The 21,091-nt window shown below is 37.0% G+C and overlaps 1 protein-coding gene across 2 annotated transcripts in view; it reads left to right on the top strand.

Moving 5' to 3' along the window:
* WASHC4 (WASH complex subunit 4) overlaps positions 1 to 21,091 on the top strand; it is a 42,222-nt gene that overhangs the window by 16,698 nt on the left and 4,433 nt on the right. For both annotated transcript variants that reach the window (XM_071551041.1, XM_071551040.1), the window contains exons 11-31: positions 710 to 833; positions 928 to 1,055; positions 1,725 to 1,885; positions 4,068 to 4,194; positions 5,500 to 5,625; positions 6,741 to 6,848; positions 8,465 to 8,611; positions 8,732 to 8,811; positions 9,699 to 9,804; positions 10,582 to 10,698; positions 11,689 to 11,857; positions 11,996 to 12,150; positions 13,657 to 13,731; positions 14,886 to 14,990; positions 15,870 to 16,004; positions 16,731 to 16,839; positions 17,276 to 17,342; positions 18,064 to 18,150; positions 18,600 to 18,747; positions 20,009 to 20,105; positions 20,590 to 20,786. In XM_071551041.1, coding sequence (XP_071407142.1) covers positions 710 to 833; positions 928 to 1,055; positions 1,725 to 1,885; positions 4,068 to 4,194; positions 5,500 to 5,625; positions 6,741 to 6,848; positions 8,465 to 8,611; positions 8,732 to 8,811; positions 9,699 to 9,804; positions 10,582 to 10,698; positions 11,689 to 11,857; positions 11,996 to 12,150; positions 13,657 to 13,731; positions 14,886 to 14,990; positions 15,870 to 16,004; positions 16,731 to 16,839; positions 17,276 to 17,342; positions 18,064 to 18,150; positions 18,600 to 18,747; positions 20,009 to 20,105; positions 20,590 to 20,786 — 2,568 coding nt within the window. The remainder of the gene's footprint in view (positions 1 to 709; positions 834 to 927; positions 1,056 to 1,724; positions 1,886 to 4,067; positions 4,195 to 5,499; positions 5,626 to 6,740; positions 6,849 to 8,464; positions 8,612 to 8,731; positions 8,812 to 9,698; positions 9,805 to 10,581; positions 10,699 to 11,688; positions 11,858 to 11,995; positions 12,151 to 13,656; positions 13,732 to 14,885; positions 14,991 to 15,869; positions 16,005 to 16,730; positions 16,840 to 17,275; positions 17,343 to 18,063; positions 18,151 to 18,599; positions 18,748 to 20,008; positions 20,106 to 20,589; positions 20,787 to 21,091) is intronic.

The following is a 21,091-nucleotide window of genomic DNA, read 5'->3' as shown; positions in this document are numbered from 1 at the left end:
ATGCTCTATGGTGAACTCGCCACCGGCTGCCGCAAGAGAGGAGCCCCGAAGAAGAGATACAAGGACTCCCTGAAACAACACCTCAGCCTTGGCCATATTGACTGCCACCACTGGTCCACTCTGGCCTCCAATCGGGATTCATGGAGACACACCATTCACGACGCTGCTGCTTCCTTTGAGAATGCACGGAGAGTCCGTCTTGAGGAGAAAAGACAATGCAGAAAGAACCGTTCCTCACCAATATCGCCTAAAGAGACTTTCTGCTGTGCCTTTTGCGACCAGACTTGTCTATCCCACATTGGCTTTTTTAGCCACCAGCACACCTGTAACAAGCATGGGGAGAGCCCTTCCCAAATCTTTGTTAGCGAAGCCTAGCCATGATGATGATGAAAGTGCAATAATAAAAATATGCATCTAGTTTCTTAGCATTAACACATCAAATATTTTCTTTATAAATGCTCCTTAAAGAAGATAAGAAATAAATAAAATGGAGGATTGAATGTCAGGTATAAGCGTTTTTTAATATTTCCTGTTATTATAATAATAACAACTGTTAAAAGCACAGTTAAAACTCTGTATGTTGTAGAAGCTTGACTTCAGGTTAGTCTTAAATCAGTCTGCTCTTCCAGTATTCATCTCTTGAAAATCACTCTTTTGGGGTCCAAAATTCATGACATTATCATTATGCTTTCTTTCCCTTTTTGCTCAGGCCTGTATAGAGCAACAGTTTGATTCCTTAAATGGTGGAGTGTCAGTGTCGAAGAACAGCACATTTGCTGAAGAATTTGCTCATACTCTCCGCACAGCTTTTGCAAATGTTGAAGCCAAACTTGGTAACGCAACTCATGCTTTTCCTTCCAGCTTCTCTGTTTCTAAAATTGTACTTTTTGTATGGGAGTAAACTTAACAAAAGGTATATCTTTGCAGGTGAACCTTCAGAAATTGACCAGAGAGATAAATACGTGGGCATCTGTGGCCTCTTTGTACTGCATTTTCAGATTTTTCGGACTGTAGACAAGAAATTTTACAAGTCATTGTTGGATGTCTGTAAAAAGGTGAATGCTTTATTCTTTTGTCAATAATTAAGGGGGGGAAATAAATCTTCAGTTATGAAGTAGATAATTTTCTTAGTTGAATAGCATAGCACAGACTTGGGCAACAAAGAACACACAAATTAAAAAAATAAAAAGGTCAGAAAGCGGAATTAAGAATTTTCTACTTTTTATAACCCTTGCCCCTTTCCATTTTCTTTCCAAGGATGGTTCTAAAATAACTTGAAATTACCATTAAAATGTTTCTTCTCAGGATTATTGTGGTATTGAGGACAAAAAACTGAGTTATGAGTACTCTGGTACTGAATAAATGCTCTGGATTTGAACCTGGCTGTAAACATGTCCTTTGAAAGACCTCTAAGACCAAAGGGGATTGGGGCTTTTTAATATTGGATGGTATTAAGAAATTAATAAATAGTCTAATGCTGTTTAGAGTCACTGAGAGTGGTGTTAACTTTGCCTCTGGTGTCTTTAGTGAACTTCTAGGGAAGAAGCTTTTTTTAACATGAATGTAATACTTTGCAGAAAACAGTTATGCAGAAATAAATTGAACTATGTGTTTTGGCTTAAAAGAGGCATAAAACCCATGCATCCTGGCATAGTATTTCTGTAGTTAATGATGTCTATTGCTACTCAGTAGTATTTCCCCCTGCTTTTTTTTTGTCTTCACAGGTGCCAGCCATTACATTAACAGCTAACATTATCTGGTTTGCTGACAACTTTCTAATTCAGAAGATACCATCTGCTGCCAAACTTCTGGACAAGAAAAGTATTCATACAGTTAAAACACAAAGGGAGAACTTTCTACAGCAGAGGGCACAGTCACTTACCAAGTATGCTTTGTAAATATGGCTTCATGATGCTGTTTGGCAAATAGTTTATAAACTATGGGTTTCTGGGTTTCTTCATTTAGTGTACTAACCTGTTCTGTAGTGTTGCTCAGTGCTGTTAATCTCCTGTTCTACCTCACTGCAGCAATGTGCTCACGTGTTAGTGTTGCTGCAAAGTCAAAACTAAGCTGCTTGTCATGTCATGCTTTCAGAAAAATGTGTATTATGACACCAAAATAACAATGTTCCTGGCAGTTCTAAATATTCGTTTCAGTTACTTCGATCTCCACACTTTCAAATTCCTTTTTATTTTAAACTAGTGTCTAGAAACCCAACCTGATCTGTTTTCTATTAGGGCACTCTGCTTTCTATGTGTTTATGGAGGTTAAGTTGCTAGTAGGCCTATAATTGAGTTTTTCTCTGCTTGGTGATGATACTTTCTTTTCAAGCATTTCTTTCTTTGTGACTATTTTTATTGCTTGTTTAATGATCTTTGAAATTATCTGTATTTGAAAAAAGCTTCTCTAGTTTTGTGCTCTGCATGGAGGTTGCAGCTCACATCCTTCTCTTCTAAAATATGCTTAAGATAAGATGGAATTTTTTTAGTTGTTAAGAACAACTGTACTGGATTGGAAGATAACAAGGCTAAAGTTTCTGTTTATATTTCAGACCAAAACGAGAAAGTGGAAACTAGGGTCTGTGGAATAGCAGTAAAACTTAAATTTTTCATGTTGTCTTCCAACTCTTTAAGCGAGCTGGCAGAACTGAATTGGAGGGGAGGAGGGAAGGGGGAAAAGCAACCCTGTGCCTATGTGATTCTCTGACAGATTATTTTCTCTGCTGCCTTTATTCAATTCATCTCTTCCTGGTTGTGTCCTATATCCCCAGAAAGATTTCAGAGCTCTGATTCATTCTTTCCTGGGCTTTAATTCCTGGATAGGGCATAATTGTACTGCTGCTTTGCATCTGGTCTTGTGCTGTGGTACAAGTCTTAAGATTAAGAAGTTGAGAAAAAAACAGACATGTCACAGAATCAGAGAATCATTTAGCTTGGAGAGACCTCTAAGATCATCAAGTCCAACCATTAACCTGGTTACTGCACAGTCCACCACTAAACCACGCCCCCACTTGTTCCATCTATGTGGCTTTTAAACACCTACAGGAATGGTGACTCAACCCTTTCCCTGGACAGCCTCTTCCAGTGCTTGACAACCCTTTTGGTGAAGAAATTTTCCTAATATCCAATCTAAACCTTCCCTGGCGCAACTTGGGGCCATTTCCTCTGGTCCTGGTACCGGGGAGAAGAGATTGACCATCACCTCGCTAAAATCTCCTTTCGGGCAGTTGTGGAGGGCAATGAGGTCTTCCCTGAGCCTCCTTTTCTCCAGGCTAAACAACCCAGGTCCCTCACAGGACTTGTGCTCTACACCCTTCACCAGCTTTGTTGCCCTACTTTGTACACACAGTTTTGAGGATACTGCAACAAAATCTAGACTTTTCATCTGCTGATTTGAATTGTACAAGTAATTTTTTCTTGCTCTTTTACAAATCCTTGCACTGTTTTTGATAATTGCTTTTGGTAACAGAATCAATGACCTGAGTATGTTCCTGCTACAACTGCTGCAATAAGTTGTATTGCAGTGTCACAATTTGATGCATGGAAAAAGAGTTTATAAAAGTGAACTCTATTTATGTTTAATTAAAACTACTCTAATTCAAGCAGATAAACTTCTGTGGAAGTATTACTTAAGAGCAGTCCAGTCTGGCATTGGTGTAATGACAAGTTATATTTCTGTGTGTGTATAATACAACAGAAATTCAAACTTGGATGAAAAAACTTAACACTGGTGTTGGACTTTTTTGTCTGCTCTTTAAAAGCATTTTCTAACAGTTTTATTTACTGTTTTAATTTCAGGAAGGTGTGGTATATATACTGCTAAGAGGGCTGTTTGTTCTCTTGAAAGATGATTTTTGACTCATTGTACACATAAAATTGGCAGGCTAATTCTAATTAAAATGTAAATGAGGATGCAGTTCTGTTACTTTTGGGAATGGTGAGTTGGTATTTTGGGGACTGAAGATTTAACATATTTCCCTTGGAAGAATTTAAGTTTTGGAAAGAGAAAAGAAAATCTTCATACTGTTCTTACTTGAAGTGAGCAGCATTCTTTGTTTCCTTCCCCAGAGATATGCAGTCATACTATGTTTTTGTGAGCTCGTGGATGACAAAAATGGAATCCATCCTGTCAAAGGAGCAACGCATGACCAAGTTTTCGGAAGATCTTTCTAACCGCTGCAATGTCTTCATCCAGGTGTGCAGTCTTTTAAATGTGGTGATGCAACAAACTGGTTCTGATGCAAGTTGTTGAACATAAAAAAGAGATCACAAGAGTTCTGTGATCTTTGGTGTGTTAATTGACAGTGTGGGAATTCTAATGAAACTTTTAATGCTCAGTAGACATTCTTTAAGTAAATCTGCAAAAGGTGTTTCCATAAAGGTTGTGGGGAAAGGGAATCTGACTACTCAGCAGCTAAAATTTTGGCTTTTTGTCTTAGGAAATCATGAAAGCTTCATTTTCTCTGTAGGGAAAGTTTTGGGATTTTCCCTTTTGAGTGATAAGGAACTTAAGTTGGACCAAACCAGTGTCTAATTTAGTTTTGTTCAGGACAGTACATACTCCCAGTAAAGGTTTTGTGTGTCACTGTGATCTGCCTAGTGATGGTGCTTTCCAAGAGTCTTACTGTGTTCCAAGACAGCTGGTTTTCTTTTGGCCTACTAACAGCATGTAGACTTAATGTGAGATGCATCTTATTTCTGAATTTATTTTTTGCTAGCTTTATATGTATCTATCTGCCTGATAGAAATTTGATGAGAATTGGTGTGTGAAAGAAGCATGATCCTGAATCTTCCTTAGCTAAAGACATACATGTACTAGGATTTGTGGTTTTTACGCTGAGATTATTTGCAGTGGACTTTAAATTTTCCTCCATGCTGAATTGAGTTTCCTGCAACACCTGTCTTTTCCTAATAATTTGATATTGTTACTACTTTTTCTTTTAAATAAGTTTAGTAGCATTTTTGTCATGTTGTATATGATAAATATTGTATTTAAAAGCTTAGCATATATTGATGTAGAAATGATTGATTCCTTCATTATGGGATGGACATTTCTATTTAGAAAGTGTAAAACTGTATAAATACGGTCAGTGTATTTATTCCACAGAATCTGGAAAACATAGATTATTTTCATGATAGGATGGCATTTGGGGGGATGGAAATTGTTTGGTGGATTGGTTTGCAGTAGGTCTGAAATTATTACACCTTTGAGGCTCTGTGATTAATTAACTAACCTGTGTTTAATTTTAATGGCTTTAGAAGAGGTTAATCAGATGATCTAATGAATCATAGGCAGTTTCATATGTCTTCTAATGAAAGGGTCTCATTCAGTTTTGGGATCTCAGGCTTGCTTATTTGAGTGGAGTGGTAGACCCTTCAGCGTGCAGAGGCAAAAATTAGCTGTCTGTCATGAATGAAACAAAACAGAGAGTACTTACTTGATTGACACATGGAAATACTATTTTTTCCTTTTCTCCCCTTGTCTTCATTTTATTTTTAGGGTTTTCTTTATGCATACAGTCTTAGCACCATCGTGAAAACTACAATGAATCTTTACATGTCAATGCAAAAACCTATGACCAAAACCTCAGTGAAAGCCCTCTGCAGACTTGTGGAACTTCTGAAGGTAGGTCACCACATGAAAACTTTATTCCATGTAGGACATTAGAAAGAACATTGATCACACATCCCATATTAAAAAAAAAAAAAAAGAAAAAAGAAAAGGTCTTGAAGGGATGGCTTCTTGTTCAAAACTAGTTTGGGTAGAGAACAGGAGATTTGGAAGGCTAGGACTGAATTTCCTTCCCCTGCCCCAACCCCGTAACTTCTAACTGGTTTCCTTAGTTGATGTCACAGAATGATTGAGGTTGGAGGGGATCTCCAGAGGTCATCTGGTCCAACCTAACCCTGCTCAAGTAGGGCCTCCTAGGGCCATTTGTCCAGAACTGTGTCCAGATAGCTTTTGAATATCTCCAAGAATGGAGACTCCACAACCTTCTTAGGAAACCAACCTATGCCAGTGCTTGGTTACCCTCACAGTAAGAAAGTGTTTTGTGACATTCAGGGGCAACTTCCTGTGTTCAGTTTATGGCATTGGCCTTTGTTCTGCCACTGGGGATCTCTGAAAAGTCTGGCTCCATCTTCTTTGCACCCTCCCTTCAGGCATTTATATACAACAATATGATTGCCCTCCAAGCCTTTTCTTTGAACTGAACAGTCCCAGCTCTCCCAGCCTTTCCTCATACACAAGATGCTCCAGTCTGTTAATTGTCTTCATGGCCCTTGTCTGGACTCTGTTCAGTGTGTCCATGTCTCTCTTGTCCTGTGGAGCCCAGACCTTGACCCAGCATTCCAGATGTAGCCACCAGTGTTGAGTAGAGGGGAAGGGTCACCTCCCTCAACCTGCCAGCAAAATGTTGTCTAATGGACACAAACCTACCATTAGTTGTCTTTGTGCCAAGGACTTGTTGCTGCCTCACATTCAGCTTGGTGACCAGGTCCTTTTCTGCCAAGCTGCTCACCAGCTTGACTGCTTAGATCAGTCTTGAAACTTCTTCATGCTTCTGAGTAGTTTGATTTTCTCAGTTTCTAAGGGTTAATTGCAACTGCTATTAACAGTACATTGCAAAGTGGAAAGAGTCTGTGTTTGCAGTGTGGATGAGTCACCCAACATAAAACCAGACTGTAAAGGCAACAATTTCAGTAACTACACAAACTATTGTGTTTTGGCATTGACTTCAGGCAATAGAACACATGTTTTACCGAAGAAGTATGGTTGTGGCAGACTCTGTGACACACATCACTCAGCATCTGCAGTATCAGGCTCTTCACTCTATTTCTGTAGCCAAGGTATGTAATCCAAGTTCTAATAACTCGTCTTCCTCTCCAAGTCTTTAAAAAAACTAATTTTAAATTAAAGTATTTTTTGTATTTTTCAAGATCTTTAGTGTAATGCTCTATCATAATCCACAGATATATAAGCTTTCCAGTAGTTCAGAACTTTATCCTAGAAAACTGTATGGCATCATTGGTTATCTGTTTGTTGATGAGGAATAGGTTCCCCTCTTACTCTAAACTACTGCATCTCTTGTCATCTTCCTTTTATATTCTTTTTAGTTTTTATTTCTAGTGATTTTCACAAACTGACCTTTGTTTACCTTTTTTCTGATGCACAATTTTAAAGCAATCTGCTGCAGGTCTAAGCAAACAGGCTGTCATTTAAATCTTTGCCTCCTTGACAAAATAGCAGCACATGATGGCTTACAGGAGTCTAATATGGGCATAGAGTCACTATTTCATTGTGGGATAAATTGGCTCCTTTTGCTTATCATCTTGAATTTCAGCACAAAGGGGAAAATGAGGTTTTTAGTATTCCTGTTTTAATATGTGACTGATTGTTTTTGTTGTTTCATCACATTCAGTAGCGGAATGACAAAGGACATATGCTATTGTTATCATTGCAGCTATTAAATTTCCCATTTATTTGGCTGCAATCTCAATTTGTATATCTGGCATCTCTGTATTTTCTAAGATAATAAAAAAAATAAAAAAGTTGTACTTTGAAAAAATTTATTTATGTATGTATGTATGAGGAGTAGCATGGACAGAAGACATTCCAGGCTTCAAAGCTACTTAGAAAAACTGTTTCCTCAAAAAGTTCACATATGTTTAGTAACTTTCATAACATTAGTATATCTGTAATTACAGTTATTTCTAATTGCATAGAAATACTCTAAGATTTGTGCATTGAAGCATATTAAAGAGAACAGATATGCAAACAATTCTTGATATTTTGCTTATCAGAAAATATGTAAAAGGCAAATGTTGTTAAGTAGAATGATCCAATAGTACCACTCTTTGTCTGCTCCACTTTGTTTCTGAGTGGTACAAGGACTAAGGCATATGGCAGGTGAGGTTGGGAGCTTCCTGTTGAACACACTTTCATAGAATCAGAAGACATTTCCTTTAACTCTTTCATGAAACTGTGCCTCTTCTGAGTTACACTGCTACATTTGTTCATGCAAATGTGTTTGCACTTAATCTTTCTGGTAAATCAGAATTTGTAGAAAATTGCAAGCTGTTATTACCATGTGTGCCTTGTGGTTTTTCAGCTCCAGGCTGGATTTCATTGCAAACAACAGGGAGTTGCTGATTAAAAATTTAAATTACATGTTCCTTAGAACTAAAATTGGCATGCAGTTACGTGCAGCTTCTCCAGTGTTTGGATACTGTAGGACCTGTGTTCATGTTGAACTGCGCATATTCCAAGTGTATAGATTGGTAATATCAGCTGAATTGACAGAGTGAGTTCATCTGGATTCAGTTAGCTCTGTTCCCAAAACATACTTTGTTTGCAGAAATACTCAATTTATGACAAGTCCACAAGCTTTGGAAAGAAGCAGTAAGCTGTTCCTTTTGGACTTAAGTAACTTTACTCTGAATTTCTGTGTCTTTCTGTCATCAAGAAAAGAGTCATTTCTGATAAAAAGTACAGTGAGCAGCGCCTGGATGTCCTCTCTGCTTTGGTGTTGGCTGAGAACACCCTCAATGGGCCCAGTACAAAACAGAGGCGACTGATTGTTTCCCTTGCACTAAGTGTGGGAAGACAGATGGTAAGTGCAATGATTTTTCCAGCTTTTTACTTGTTTGGTGTAGTGTCTTATAAAGGAATATAATCTTGGAATCTTGTGTTTATTTTTTCCCCCTTCTTTAATTTTTCTTCTTTTTCACAGAAAACCTTTAAAGATGAAGAACTCATTCCCCTCCAGTTAGTTCTGAAAAAATTAGACTTGATCAGTGAACTTACAGAGCGGTAAGCAGTGTCGTGTAGAATATAGAAGACAGCATAGGGTCTCTAGGGAAGCTGGATCTTCACTGTGTGAATGGCAAAGTCTGGTTGCTGTGTGCTGGTGGTGACTTTCACATGTTTTGTAGACCAGGGATGGACAGAAAGAATTTCAGAGTTAAGCCTGAAACTCACTGGTGTTTGGTCAAGTCATATTTTACTGAACTGTTTGCCCATTAGGTAATTAACTTTTCTGATTGTTCAGAAATTCTGTCACTTCCTTGGATGACTTGGCTTTATGATAAGCTGAACCTCTAAACCCAAACCCAACATTTTTTAAATTAGAACCAGTTTGTTTGTGAGATCAGGCTGTTAGCTCACACTTGTCACCATGTTTTACTGCTGCTGTCATTTAGGTGGACACTCAGGGTACGTAATGTTGGTCATTTGAAAGCCAGGTTAATACCTGGATTCCATACATAACTTATGGAGAGAGTCAAACACTTTCGGTGGATGACTCATCAGCTAAATTCATGGGAAAAGTGTACACAGGTTGTATCAGGACAGACCTGTTTCTCCTTTGGCTTGCAGGAGAAACTTGGAAGATCTGTTTGACCTCTAGGCTACTCATTGCATGTAATAAAAAAGTAGTTATTTAGGGTTTTGCTGTAATGTAAGATTTAAGTCTTTCAGAGACTTAGCAAACCTTTTTTCTAAAGCAGGTACCTTTTGTTTATGAATAGGCTACTGGGAAACAAGAATGAAACGTTCCTTAGTAAAGAACTTTCTTTTGTAGGACAGTGCATCTGGAATGTTAAAGTAACTGTGTAAATCTTCAGCTTGAAAAAGCAGTTTTCTTTAAACACACTAAATATCTTCCGAGTCTGTGTCTAATAAGTAATCTTATGTTCTAGAGTTCGAGCACAATGCGACTGTTGTTTCTTATACTGGCATCGAGCAGTCTTTCCAATCTATTTAGATGATGTGTATGAAAATGCAGTTGATTCTGCTAGACTACATGTAAGTAATAATGTTGGCAACTTAGTTTAACAAGTCACTGCTGTGGGAGAGATTTGCTTGAAGAGAGGGTAAAGCTTAGGGCAAAGCTCTTAAAGGAAAAGCTCAAAAAACCCAAACAAACCCAGGAAACTATTGAGCCAGAAATTGCTTCTTAATCTGGAGGTTATAGAAGCAATCTTTGTTCTAAATCTAAGTACATGTGTTACAATGCTCTAAAAATCAGGAGTTGCCACTGTTAACTCTGGGTCTCTGTTATATCTTTCTGTCTCTTTGTTCCTCTTTTCATTCTAATTTGAAATGAAGAATTTTTGCCAAACATGAAAAAACCTTTGTTCCTCATTGTGGTTACACATTTCTAAAGCACATATTACTGTGTTCAGTGATTCTGTGTGGAATAGTTGTCCTGTAGCTTTTTCCACCCCTGGTCTCTCTTCCCCTCATTGAAATATTATGTATTTGCTTTGGCATGATAATTCTGATAAAAATCAATCATCTGTTCTAGAGTTGCATATGCCATGGTCAGTTACAGTACTGAAATTAATATAGTGCAAATAATTTCTGAGGAAATAGGTAATAATTATGATTTTCCAGTCAATGGATCAGTAGCAACTGAATATTTCAGATGTACAATTAAGGACAGGAAACTTGAGTAGGGTTTTTGAAGTCCATTTTTAATAAAAGTGGGAAGACTAGTGATTCTGATTTTTGTTAGCTTTGAACACTTTTTGAGATGCTGGTGATGTCTGTCAGCCTGTTGAGCACGATACGTTTTTTCAGTATATGTTTAGTGCCCTGCGGGACTGTGTACCTGCTATGATGCATGCAAGACACCTGGAATCCTACGAGGTGCTTCTGGAATGCTATGACAAAGAGATCATGGAAGTGCTCAATGAGGTAATTTGTTGTGATTGGAAATTAAAGACACCACTATGCTTGGAATATCTTTGTAAGCTAGCATCTATTGTACCAAACCTGATATGATCTATAAAAATAGCACAGAGAACTTGAGATTGGTATGAAGTATTTTAATAAATAAGAAGTGATTGGTTTGACGATTTTGGTTACTTAAGATCTGTTGTTAATGCTAATGGTGTCTCTGTTGGCTGGGAATATGGAAATGCCACTCTAAATCACACAAGTTAGCAAAACCTCAGTTACAGATTTGACTACACAGACCGAGAGTGCCTCTTGTCAGGTTAGCTTCTGCTTGAATGAATACCTAAAATAAGCACTACTGTTCTTAGTCTCTGTGGCTTTTAGTAGGCAAGTGTCTGCAAATGTAGATGGCTTCTTGGGTGAATTATTATCTAGAACTATGAAGGAGGTTTGACAGGGAGAACATGCAGATTTGGATTTTGCAAGTCCTAGTTTTTAACCTTTAAACCACTCTTTTTAATTGACTAATTCAAAACCAAACATTACATATTATTCAGATAATCAGACCAAATTGCTTATTGTAAGACTCTTCCTTACTGAATTAGGTCTTAACTATTTAGATAGGCAGCACTCAGGCTAGTTCCCCTTAAGATGAGAAGTGAGAGTAACTCAAGTTAAAAATGTGTTAAACTCCTATGTGGAGATTTTCATAATGTAAACAATGGCCTTTGGTAGTTAAACCTATGCATTTTCTGAGCTGTGTAGCTTTTTCTTGCTATAGTGTACTAGAACAAGAACACAGGAAATAAATATCCTTCTGGTTCCCAAGTATTGATTCACTTTGACTTGTTGTCTTCACTAGTTTAATCAGTTTTTTACATATCTGTGGAGAGAAATGTTGATTCTGCTAACAGAGCATTGTGAGTGGACGCTGAACATGACTTTTTTGTTGTTGCTGTTATTGTTTTATTGTTTTGTTGTTGGTTTTTTTTTAAATTTCCTTAATAGCACTTGCTGGACAAATTGTGTAAAGAGATAGAAAAGGACCTACGCTTATCAGTTCATACACACCTAAAGCTGGATGACAGAAACCCCTTCAGAGTTGGCATGAAGGATCTGGCTCACTTCTTCTTTCTGAACCCCATTCGTTTTTTCAATCGGTTCATTGACATAAAAGGTGAGGAGTTACATGTTTTTTGATTCTATTATTTTCATTTCTGTTACACTTTGACTGAGCATATCTTTCCACTTTTTTCCACACTTCCCTAAGTAAATAGGTAGTATTATTTTAGTTAATCTTTTTATGTGTTTACAGCACATGTAACTCACTATTTGGACAAGACTTTCTACAACTTAACAACTGTAGCTCTTCATGACTGGGCCACCTACAGTGAAATGAGAAACCTGGCAACTCAGCGCTATGGTTTAAGTATGACTGAGGCACATCTTCCCAGCCAGACCCTGGAACAGGTACTGTGCCCAGAGTATTATTTGTTCCATTCCACTGTCATACTAGCCAGCTATTCAAAGGACTGAGTCACTGAAATTAAAGTATCCAAGAGCAGAGAACTGTTTGAAAAAAAGTGACTTTTGATTTCTGCTTGACTTGTGAGACAGGATCTTAACCTCCTTTGGAGATCACACTGATATCAGTTATTTTCTTGTTGGACTTGTATCATTCATTTTTTTAACATAAGATTTAATGAAATGACTCAAGTATGCAAAGTCAAAGATGTTTTCTTGAAAATTCAGTGTCAGCAATTTGGCAAGCAGTGCATCTGGAATACAACTCTCACAATCTGGAGTGACTTTTCAATGGTGTGGCTTTTCCTTGGTTTATTGTTTATTTCTCAGTGAATTCTCCACAGTGATCATTGAGAGAAACTATTTCGCAGGCTGGACATTGAAGGCGTTTGGGACATCTGTGCTGAGATTAATAGGAGAGTGACTTAGATCTTACTCAAAACTGCTAAACATGGTTGCATACAGAATAAAGTTGCAGTGTCATCAAGTTAATAGTGAACATATTCACTTTTATAGGGTCTACAAATAGCATATTTCTGAAGACTTTCCTTTAAGAGTTTTAGTATCTTGGACATTTTGGTGGTTACCTTCATTCCCTCTCTGGGATTAGCACATTGGTGAAAGCTTGTAGAAATACAGCCCCTTTTTTTCTAATGTTCATGGTGGCTGCGTCTTCCTAAGTGGAAGGAGACAGTAGAACTAAGAACTCTTAGGTGCTTTTTAGTACAAAACTGCTGTAGATCAGGTTCTGGTTCCAGTTTGGGGTTTCTATTGACAATATTTGGTCAGCACGTTGTTATAAAAAGTTAATTTACTTCGAAACAAAGACATCTCACACTACACAACCCCCCAGCCCCAGCAAAATTGTGATAAAATCCATGGCACAACTGGAAATAAGGTTATATAAATTAAGTCCTCTCTATGGACATTGATAATTAGGGGATGACATTAGGCCAAATAATTGTGAAATTTATATTGTAAATAGCAAAACTTCAGTCTTCTAGACAGATTGGGCAAAACAATATAAAAAAGTAGCTAGTTGCTTATGTCTCTCTAGGCACCCATATGTCTGTAGAAATCTTTAAGGCAAGATTCCATTTTTTTGAATCTGAGAGCAGTAAAATTAAAATTTTTGTTTGTTTGTTTTTTTAATTTGGCCTTGTGGAATAGACTGAGGGATTCCTTACTTTCTGAGGAAGCTGGAAAGAAACAGTCAGGAGTGTAAATGTTAAAATATGGGCTGAGCTGCTTTTTTTTCTCCTCTAAACATTATCTTACAGACACTGAACAAAAATTGTTGAGAGATTCTTAATTTTGCAAAGGAAAACTTTGCTTTCTAAAACACTTGCAAGTAACTACAGAGATAGTATTTCTGCACCTTAGTGATTAGACATGCCAGTAGTTCTTGAGGAGTTTTATTATAGTATTTCTCAATAAATAATATTGTTTCAGGGTCTGGATGTTTTGGAAATCATGAGAAATATCCATGTTTTTGTATCCCGCTACCTCTACAATCTGAATAATCAGGTAAGGTATATCCCATAGTTTTCCCACCAATTGTCTTCAATTTGAAGGGATTGAGAAATGCAGAGTAATATACATATAAGAAAAACCCAGGCTAAATGTACAAACTGTGCAATAGGTATTGCTGCTCTGGAAAACATCTTTGGGGATGCTGTAGCTCGGTCTTTGAGAATGTTGCGTAAGCACATTTTGGATGTGGTGTGCCAGTAGGATCACTCCATGTCAATTTTCCAGAAGGCAGCAAGGATCCAGAAGGCAGCAAGGATAACTGGCTGCTCTGTGAGGACATACTCTGTATGTGATTTTTGAACTTACGAAGTGGGTATCTGAAAATGGGTTATTGGAGAGATGAACCTGTGAATGACATTGAGAAACAGCTTCAGGGAACAAACCTTTGGGGCTTCTCACACTGTGAGAATGAGGGGCCCACTACAAAAATGAGCATCTTCCTTAAAGAAAAGGAAATACTTTTGCCCACAGCACAAAATTCAGTAGTGGAACTTGTTGCCATGGTAAATAGTGGGTCCAGAAGTACAAAAAGGTGCCAAAACAGTTCAAGCCCCTTAATGTGTTGGAATTTTATATAGTATTTCACCTAGAAAGCAAGCCATATGCTGAACTGCCTATGTAAATAAGTGCTGTAGCCTTAAGAACTAATTAATGAGATCAGAAATGGCTGCTGCCGACTTTCTCAGCAGATGTGCATGGTCAGCCAATTATGAAGGGCTTTGTAATATAAACAACATTGTTAACCAATAATGAGTGCCAAAGTGTCATCACCTGCGAAAGGTTACAGTCTTAAAGATGTATATTAGTGTGTGTGCGTATGAATAAAGTGGCCTGTTGCTGCTAACTCCTGTGGAGTCATCTCTCAGGTCCAAAAACCCGTCTCCCACGGTTACATTAATGTAGGATATTGTCTCAATAAATACGGGAGTCTGAGTGGAACATCTGCCTTGGAATTGTTGAGTCACAGCTTTGTAGAATTTGAAAGAACCTACCAGATAAAGTTTATGCGTGCTGTATTTCCTCAATTCTTTCCCTAATGACCAGTTATCAGCTGCTTTCAGAAACATGGTATGTGCTACTTGATTGGTAATTTGTCACAGAACCAATTTTGAGTAATTAACTTTATTTTTTCCCTCCTTGCCTCTCAGATCTTCATTGAAAGAACAAGTAATAACAAACACTTGAACACCATCAATATCCGACACATTGCTAATTCAATTCGAACTCATGGAACAGGAATCATGAACACAACAGTGAGTATCTTGTGCATTGTTGTTGGATTATTTTATTTTAATTGTGAACAAAAGCCTCCAAGACCATGCATCTTCTAATACTTTATTTTGTTATGCAGTTTTAATAATGCAGTAATCTCAATACAGTGCCAAAGGTATTTTGAGGTGCTTTCCAGTCTGCTATTTAACTTTTACCTCTTTGCCATTTTCTTCTTTCTGTTCTTCCAGCCCTATTAAAAAAAAAAGAACTTGCTGGCGTATAGAACCCACTCTCAAGTCATTACTTTTAAAGTGGAAATTATTAGAAAAATAAAGTTTAAATTATTTCTTGCACCATTCTTCTGAGAGTGGGGACTTCAGGTTCTCAAATAAATGTTGTTACTCACTTTTTCTGGCGATGTGGATTTACTCACTTCTGATTGTGAGTAAAGTTATTTATGCAGATGTGAGAAGTATTGAGATGTGTAGGGTAGAAATGTACTTCGGCCTCATGGAAAAGTGTTTTAATAAACTGAGCAAGTGGAAAATGTGTATCAGGAGGTTATGCAGATCCTATTACTTGATTAAGGAAATTGAGCATGTCTGCCCATTTCAACTTGAAATGTTTGTGTTGCTTCAAAAGGACAGTTACAGGATATTCCAGACAAACTAATGGCTGTAAAAGGGTACATCATAGTAAAATAGTGAACATGTCCCTTCATCCCTCTGCCTTTCCTGAAAGAGAGTGGTTCTTCTAGGAGAATGGTTCTCTTTATTCTTTTAAACCAGTGAAATTAAAAAAAATAAGTTGAGAACTTATAATACAAGTTACTCAGGCATCTTCTGAAAACTGTGAGATGGCTGTTAGATGTGCTACTTTGCTAACTTTCTTTATTTGACTTGTTTTTTCTTGTCCTCTAGGTGAACTTCACTTACCAATTTTTGAGGAAAAAGTTTTATATTTTTAGCCAATTCATGTATGATGAACATATCAAATCCAGACTTATCAAAGACATCAGATTCTTCAGGGAAATCAAGGATCAAAATGATCACAAGGTATAGTAGTTTTTGAAGGCTTCAGAGTAACTTTGCTAAAAGAAGCACTACTTTTGTGTGACTGAAGGTGCACCAAACCATAACACTTCTATTATTTAAATGTGTATCTCTGTGCAAAGTGAGAGTTTTTGTCCTAGCAAAATGCAGTTTATGGATGTCCATATTCAAGGATGGCTTTGTTTCATTCTGTTTACTCAGTAAATATGAGGTTGGCTGAAGTCATTCTCTCAGGGACCTGAAAAGCATGATTTGATGGAGTAGTAATCTATTGGAGGTTCTAAATTTCTGGTCCAAATCATGCTTAACAGTTGTCAGTTTTGAATAGAAAGCTTTTTTAAATTGAATCCAAAATGATGTGAACATGTAGCACTCATTCCAGTATGTCAGGATTTGGAGATGAGGGTCTGATTTTCCCTGCTAGAAAATTGATGTCTCAAAAATGTGAGAGGCAACATATTTAGTAAAATGGACTGTCAACTTTTTTGTATGTCAAGTGCTTATTTCCTCTAGAAATACTGTCTCGTTCTCAGTAACATTTCTGTTTCACTTCTCAACTTGCAGAAGTGACTCAGCCAAATGACTTTTGTGAATTAATACACACAAGCAGGTGTATAATTTAGATGTGGTGACTGCATTGCAAATAGAATTGTATTGATACAATGACTAATTTTTTTTCCCTAAGGATAGGTAATTATTCTTACAAATTATTCCAAAATATTTTTCTAGTATCCCTTTGAAAGAGCAGATAAATTCAACCGTGGCATCAGAAAACTTGGAATAACTCCGGATGGCCAGAGCTATCTTGACCAGTTCAGACAACTCATAAGTCAAATTGGTATGAAGTGCTGCTTAAGATGTTATAAATGTTATTAAATGGAAGAGATCCTCATCACCTAGAAACTGAACTTTTAGCTTAGCTGAACCTACATTTAATTTCAGTCAGATGAAAAGTAGTTCACTTATGGCCCATGCTAAATAAATGCTCCAATCTAATTACACAAAAATGGCCTTGCATGCCTTAATACAAAATGCAGTTACAGCTTGCATAGATTCCTGTTCCCTTTTCCGTTCTTTTCTTTATGTTATTGGAACTGACTGTTGTCCATATTGAATGTATTTCCTAGTAAAAACATAGTACTGTTAAGTTCATGTGTTTCAAAAAATGGCCATATACTGAGCTGAAATATTATTTCAGAGCTTATAGGAGCTGGGAAGAGTGTGTGTATTCAAGTAATTACAAATTGCTTCTTTGTTTTTTCTTGTTTTTAAAGGCAATGCTATGGGTTATGTACGAATGATAAGATCTGGTGGACTTCACTGCTGTAGTAGTGCAATTAGGTATTTCCACAAATATTTCATTTTTCTGTTTATTCCTCTGCATTCCTTTGCTCCCTATTCTTGTTGATATTTCCTATACTCTTATCCATCCCAAATAAATTTTGAAAAGGTCTATTTACATGCCTTCATTGAAGTGAAATTATGAGACAGTGCTGGAATTCAGAACTGTACAATCATTGCCATAGACCACCAAAAGTAAAACAAATTTTATGAAAAGACACTGCAAAAAAGTTAATAGAACCTACATGTAAGACTTTAGTTCTTAATTAAGTCAGCAGTTGCTGATGTTAATCATTTCAAGAGTGTATTAAGGAAAAATAATACAAGCCTTGAGGAACTTGGAAAAAGTATTTCTTGGATGCTTTTTTTCTGTATCGATATTGACCATGTTCGTAGAAGGTCATCAAAACATAGTGACTTTTGCATAGTAAGAAATAGTTAGTTTTCTTGCAAATAACAGTAAACTTAGAGTTACGAAGGGCATCAAAAGGTAGAGGAATGAGATGGTAGCCCAGTAAGAGCAGAAGTACAAATAATGGTATATATGTGCTTGGAAATGAGATTAATAGTGCCTGGATGAAAATGGTATGGCAGATATGATGCAACTTGAAAGTAAGTAGTTTAGACCCAGAAGATTAAATTAACTACTTTATGAATTAGTGTAGATATGTCAGTGAACATAGAAAGTTGAGCATAATCCTAACAAACAGTAAGTTTTCAGGTTTGTTCCTGATCTGGAAGATATTGTTAACTTTGAAGAGCTGGTGAAAGAAGAAGGGCTCTCAGAAGAAACGCAAAAAGCAGCAAGGTACACTTACATCATACCTTTGAGGTCTGGGGCAGGGATGGGATGAGGGAATTGTAACTTTCTAAATGCAGCTATTAGTTTAATTTGTGTGTGTGTGTATTAAAAGTTTAGCTGCCTTTATGCAAAAATATTTGCTTTGAAGCAGAGAAAACAGAAGTGTTTGTTTTGAAAATGTGAAATGGCATTGATACTAATAGACTGTTAGAACCTTGTTTCTTGATGAAATCCTCATTGTTCAAAGGCTAACAAGCTTTCCTCACCATGTGTCTGACTTCTACTTTTAGAATGTTTAGGGCTTCAGGTAAAACAGATGCAAATATTGAATTCATAGAGCTTTTTTGAGAAAAACTTGATTGGCTGTGGGGGAAGAGAGGGTTGTAATCCCAAGAATTGACTAAGCAAAGAAACACCCAGCAGAAACCAGGTAATGCATTGTTTATCCTCTGCAGGCAGTTGGACTCTGTGCTCAGTGACCTCACTCGTAATTTTGCAGAAGGAACAGAGTACTTCAAAATGCTCATGGATGTGTTTGCTCCGGAATTCCGCAGTCCAAAGAATATGCATTTGCGGAACTTCTACATAATTGTTCCCCCACTGGTGAGTATTTGCATTGCACCAGGACTTATTTTAAAGAAATCTCTCAGGTCGGGTTTGTGTTTAAATATCTTGTATTAGACTGTTGACTATCATATTCTACTTTCTTCCCTGATCACAGTTACTGTTTTGAGTGTGGTTTTGTTGATAAGTTGTCCAAAGCCATGTTCTTGTTTATTTATGTCAATTAATGTACTAGCACTCAGAAGTAACTTAAGAAATTTCATCCTCTACTTGAATGAAATTTGGAGAAGCCAAGTGAGTTTAAAACGTGTTCTTTAGCTCCCTTATGTGCCTGCTGTTTTTCATCACTTTGGGTAACTTTAGGCTCTTCTAGTGACATGTTCTAGTGCAGTAAAATTGGAGTCCTCTCTGTTACAGTTGTATCTGCTCTTGCTAATAAGGTTTGGTTAGAAACAGTCCAGCTAAGTGGAGGTGATGCACACTTGAGTCCAGGATTCTGGGCATTTGGAAGCAGTTCGGTTTGAAGGCCAAAATGATCTAGACAGATTGATGTGTAACATCCCCTTTTAGAAACTAATTCAGCAGTGTCAATGAGCCATAAACTTAAGACTGAGATAACAGTTATGTTATAGAAGTGAAGAAAAGTAAAGACTCATGCAAAACACTTCTGTTCTTCTTCCTTTTCTTCTGAAGTTTTTTTTCTCAGAAATACAGTTTCAGGAATATACCATCCATTTTAGTTTTAAAAAGGCATTTTTATGTATCATACATTTTCAAGATGTTAATTTACTCACATTTCCATGTCTCAAGGGTTGTTGTTGTGTATACAATCACATACCAATCACTGGGCATTACTATCTGAATCTATTGTTCAACATCATTGTAATTTTAAGACTATTGAAATATTTCTACTGTGTTCTAAACAGAGTGAAATAACAACTGTAGCTTTCCAGGAACCTTGGCTATTTTAATTATTCTTTAGTTGTTCATTTGTTTGCCTGTAGTAATCACCAAGAGAATGTGAAGTAATAGAGTCTGACAAGAACAGTGAACATAAAGATCTACCTTTGTTTTTATTTACTTACACAAATGTTTTCCAAAGCTTAACTTACTTTCTTCAAAAAAAAAAATGTAGAAAAAGGATGGTTTCATAAAAAATTGCCTAAGGATGGGCCACACCACACAATTAGCATAGCTCTGGGCATGCCATTATATCCATAAGTAGCAGCATGTATGTGAATGCCATGTGAAATTTGTGAGTCTCTCTTTGTGATTTCAAGACAGCTTTTCACTCTTTCAGACTGTCAATTTTGTGGAGCATTCAATCAGTTGCAAGGAGAAATTGAATAAGAAGAACAAAAGTGGAGCAGCTTTCACTGATGATGGGTTTGCCATGGGTAAGTTGCAGCACACTCATTAGCCTTTGGGTAAGCCAACATAATGGATATTTGTGAGAAAAAATTTGTTTATACTTTGTCTGTTCCCACAATTAAAAATGCCATAATTTAAATTTGATTTCTCTTGGCTTTAGCACAGTGGATTTGAGGGTTATGGTTGTGTTCAGAATCTCCTGAGCATGAATAGATGTGTATGGGAACACACAGTGTTATCATATATTGGTGATTGCAAACTTCTTTCAAAGCTTGTTGATCTTGGCCAGATGAGAAAGAATCCAAGTATTCAGAGTTGTGAGGGTTTAAAAAATTGAAGCTTTTTCTTTTTTGTGTTTTTTTTCCTGATAGATTAATTTAAATTAAATTAATTGCAATTTAAATTAAATTAGTGTGGGAATTGTCAGCTTAGGCTGATCCATCAAAGATGTTCACAAAACATTTTGCAAATTGCCTGTTGACTTTGGTACGTGGTTTGTTAATGACTTAGGTGTGGCTTACATTCTGAAGCTTTTGGATCAATACCAGGAGTTTGATTCTCTGCACTGGTTCCAGTCTGTTAGAGAGAAGTATGTGAAGGAAATAAGAGCAGTAGCAAAGCAACAGAACGTGCAGTCCACTAATCAAGATGAAAAACTACTACAAACCATGAACCTTACCCACAAGCGACTGGAAGTTTGTTTACAGGTACAGCATTGGCCTGGTTACCTGTTCTGGTAACAATATCTGTTCTGTGTTTAGTTCAACACTTACTTGTCACCAATCAGATATCTGTTTTCTAATGGAGCTTAATCAAGAGCAAAACCCAAAGTACTGTCTACAGCAACAATGCAAAAAGAGTATAAACACTTGAGGTGTGTGATCTGAAGGGGATGTCATCAGTGTTTGTGATATTTGAGTGGAGCAGGAAGACCCGGTTGATTGGAATTCTTTGTTTTATGGAGTTTGAAATATAATGCAGCTGAATTCTAAATGCCTAAAAAGGAGAGAAA

This window comes from Pithys albifrons, chromosome 3, assembly GCF_047495875.1.
Source record: "Pithys albifrons albifrons isolate INPA30051 chromosome 3, PitAlb_v1, whole genome shotgun sequence".
In the NCBI taxonomy this organism is placed as follows: domain Eukaryota; kingdom Metazoa; phylum Chordata; class Aves; order Passeriformes; family Thamnophilidae; genus Pithys; species Pithys albifrons.
The sequence above is the reverse complement of the archived record's forward strand: the minus strand, read 5'-3'. Positions and strand labels throughout refer to the sequence as shown.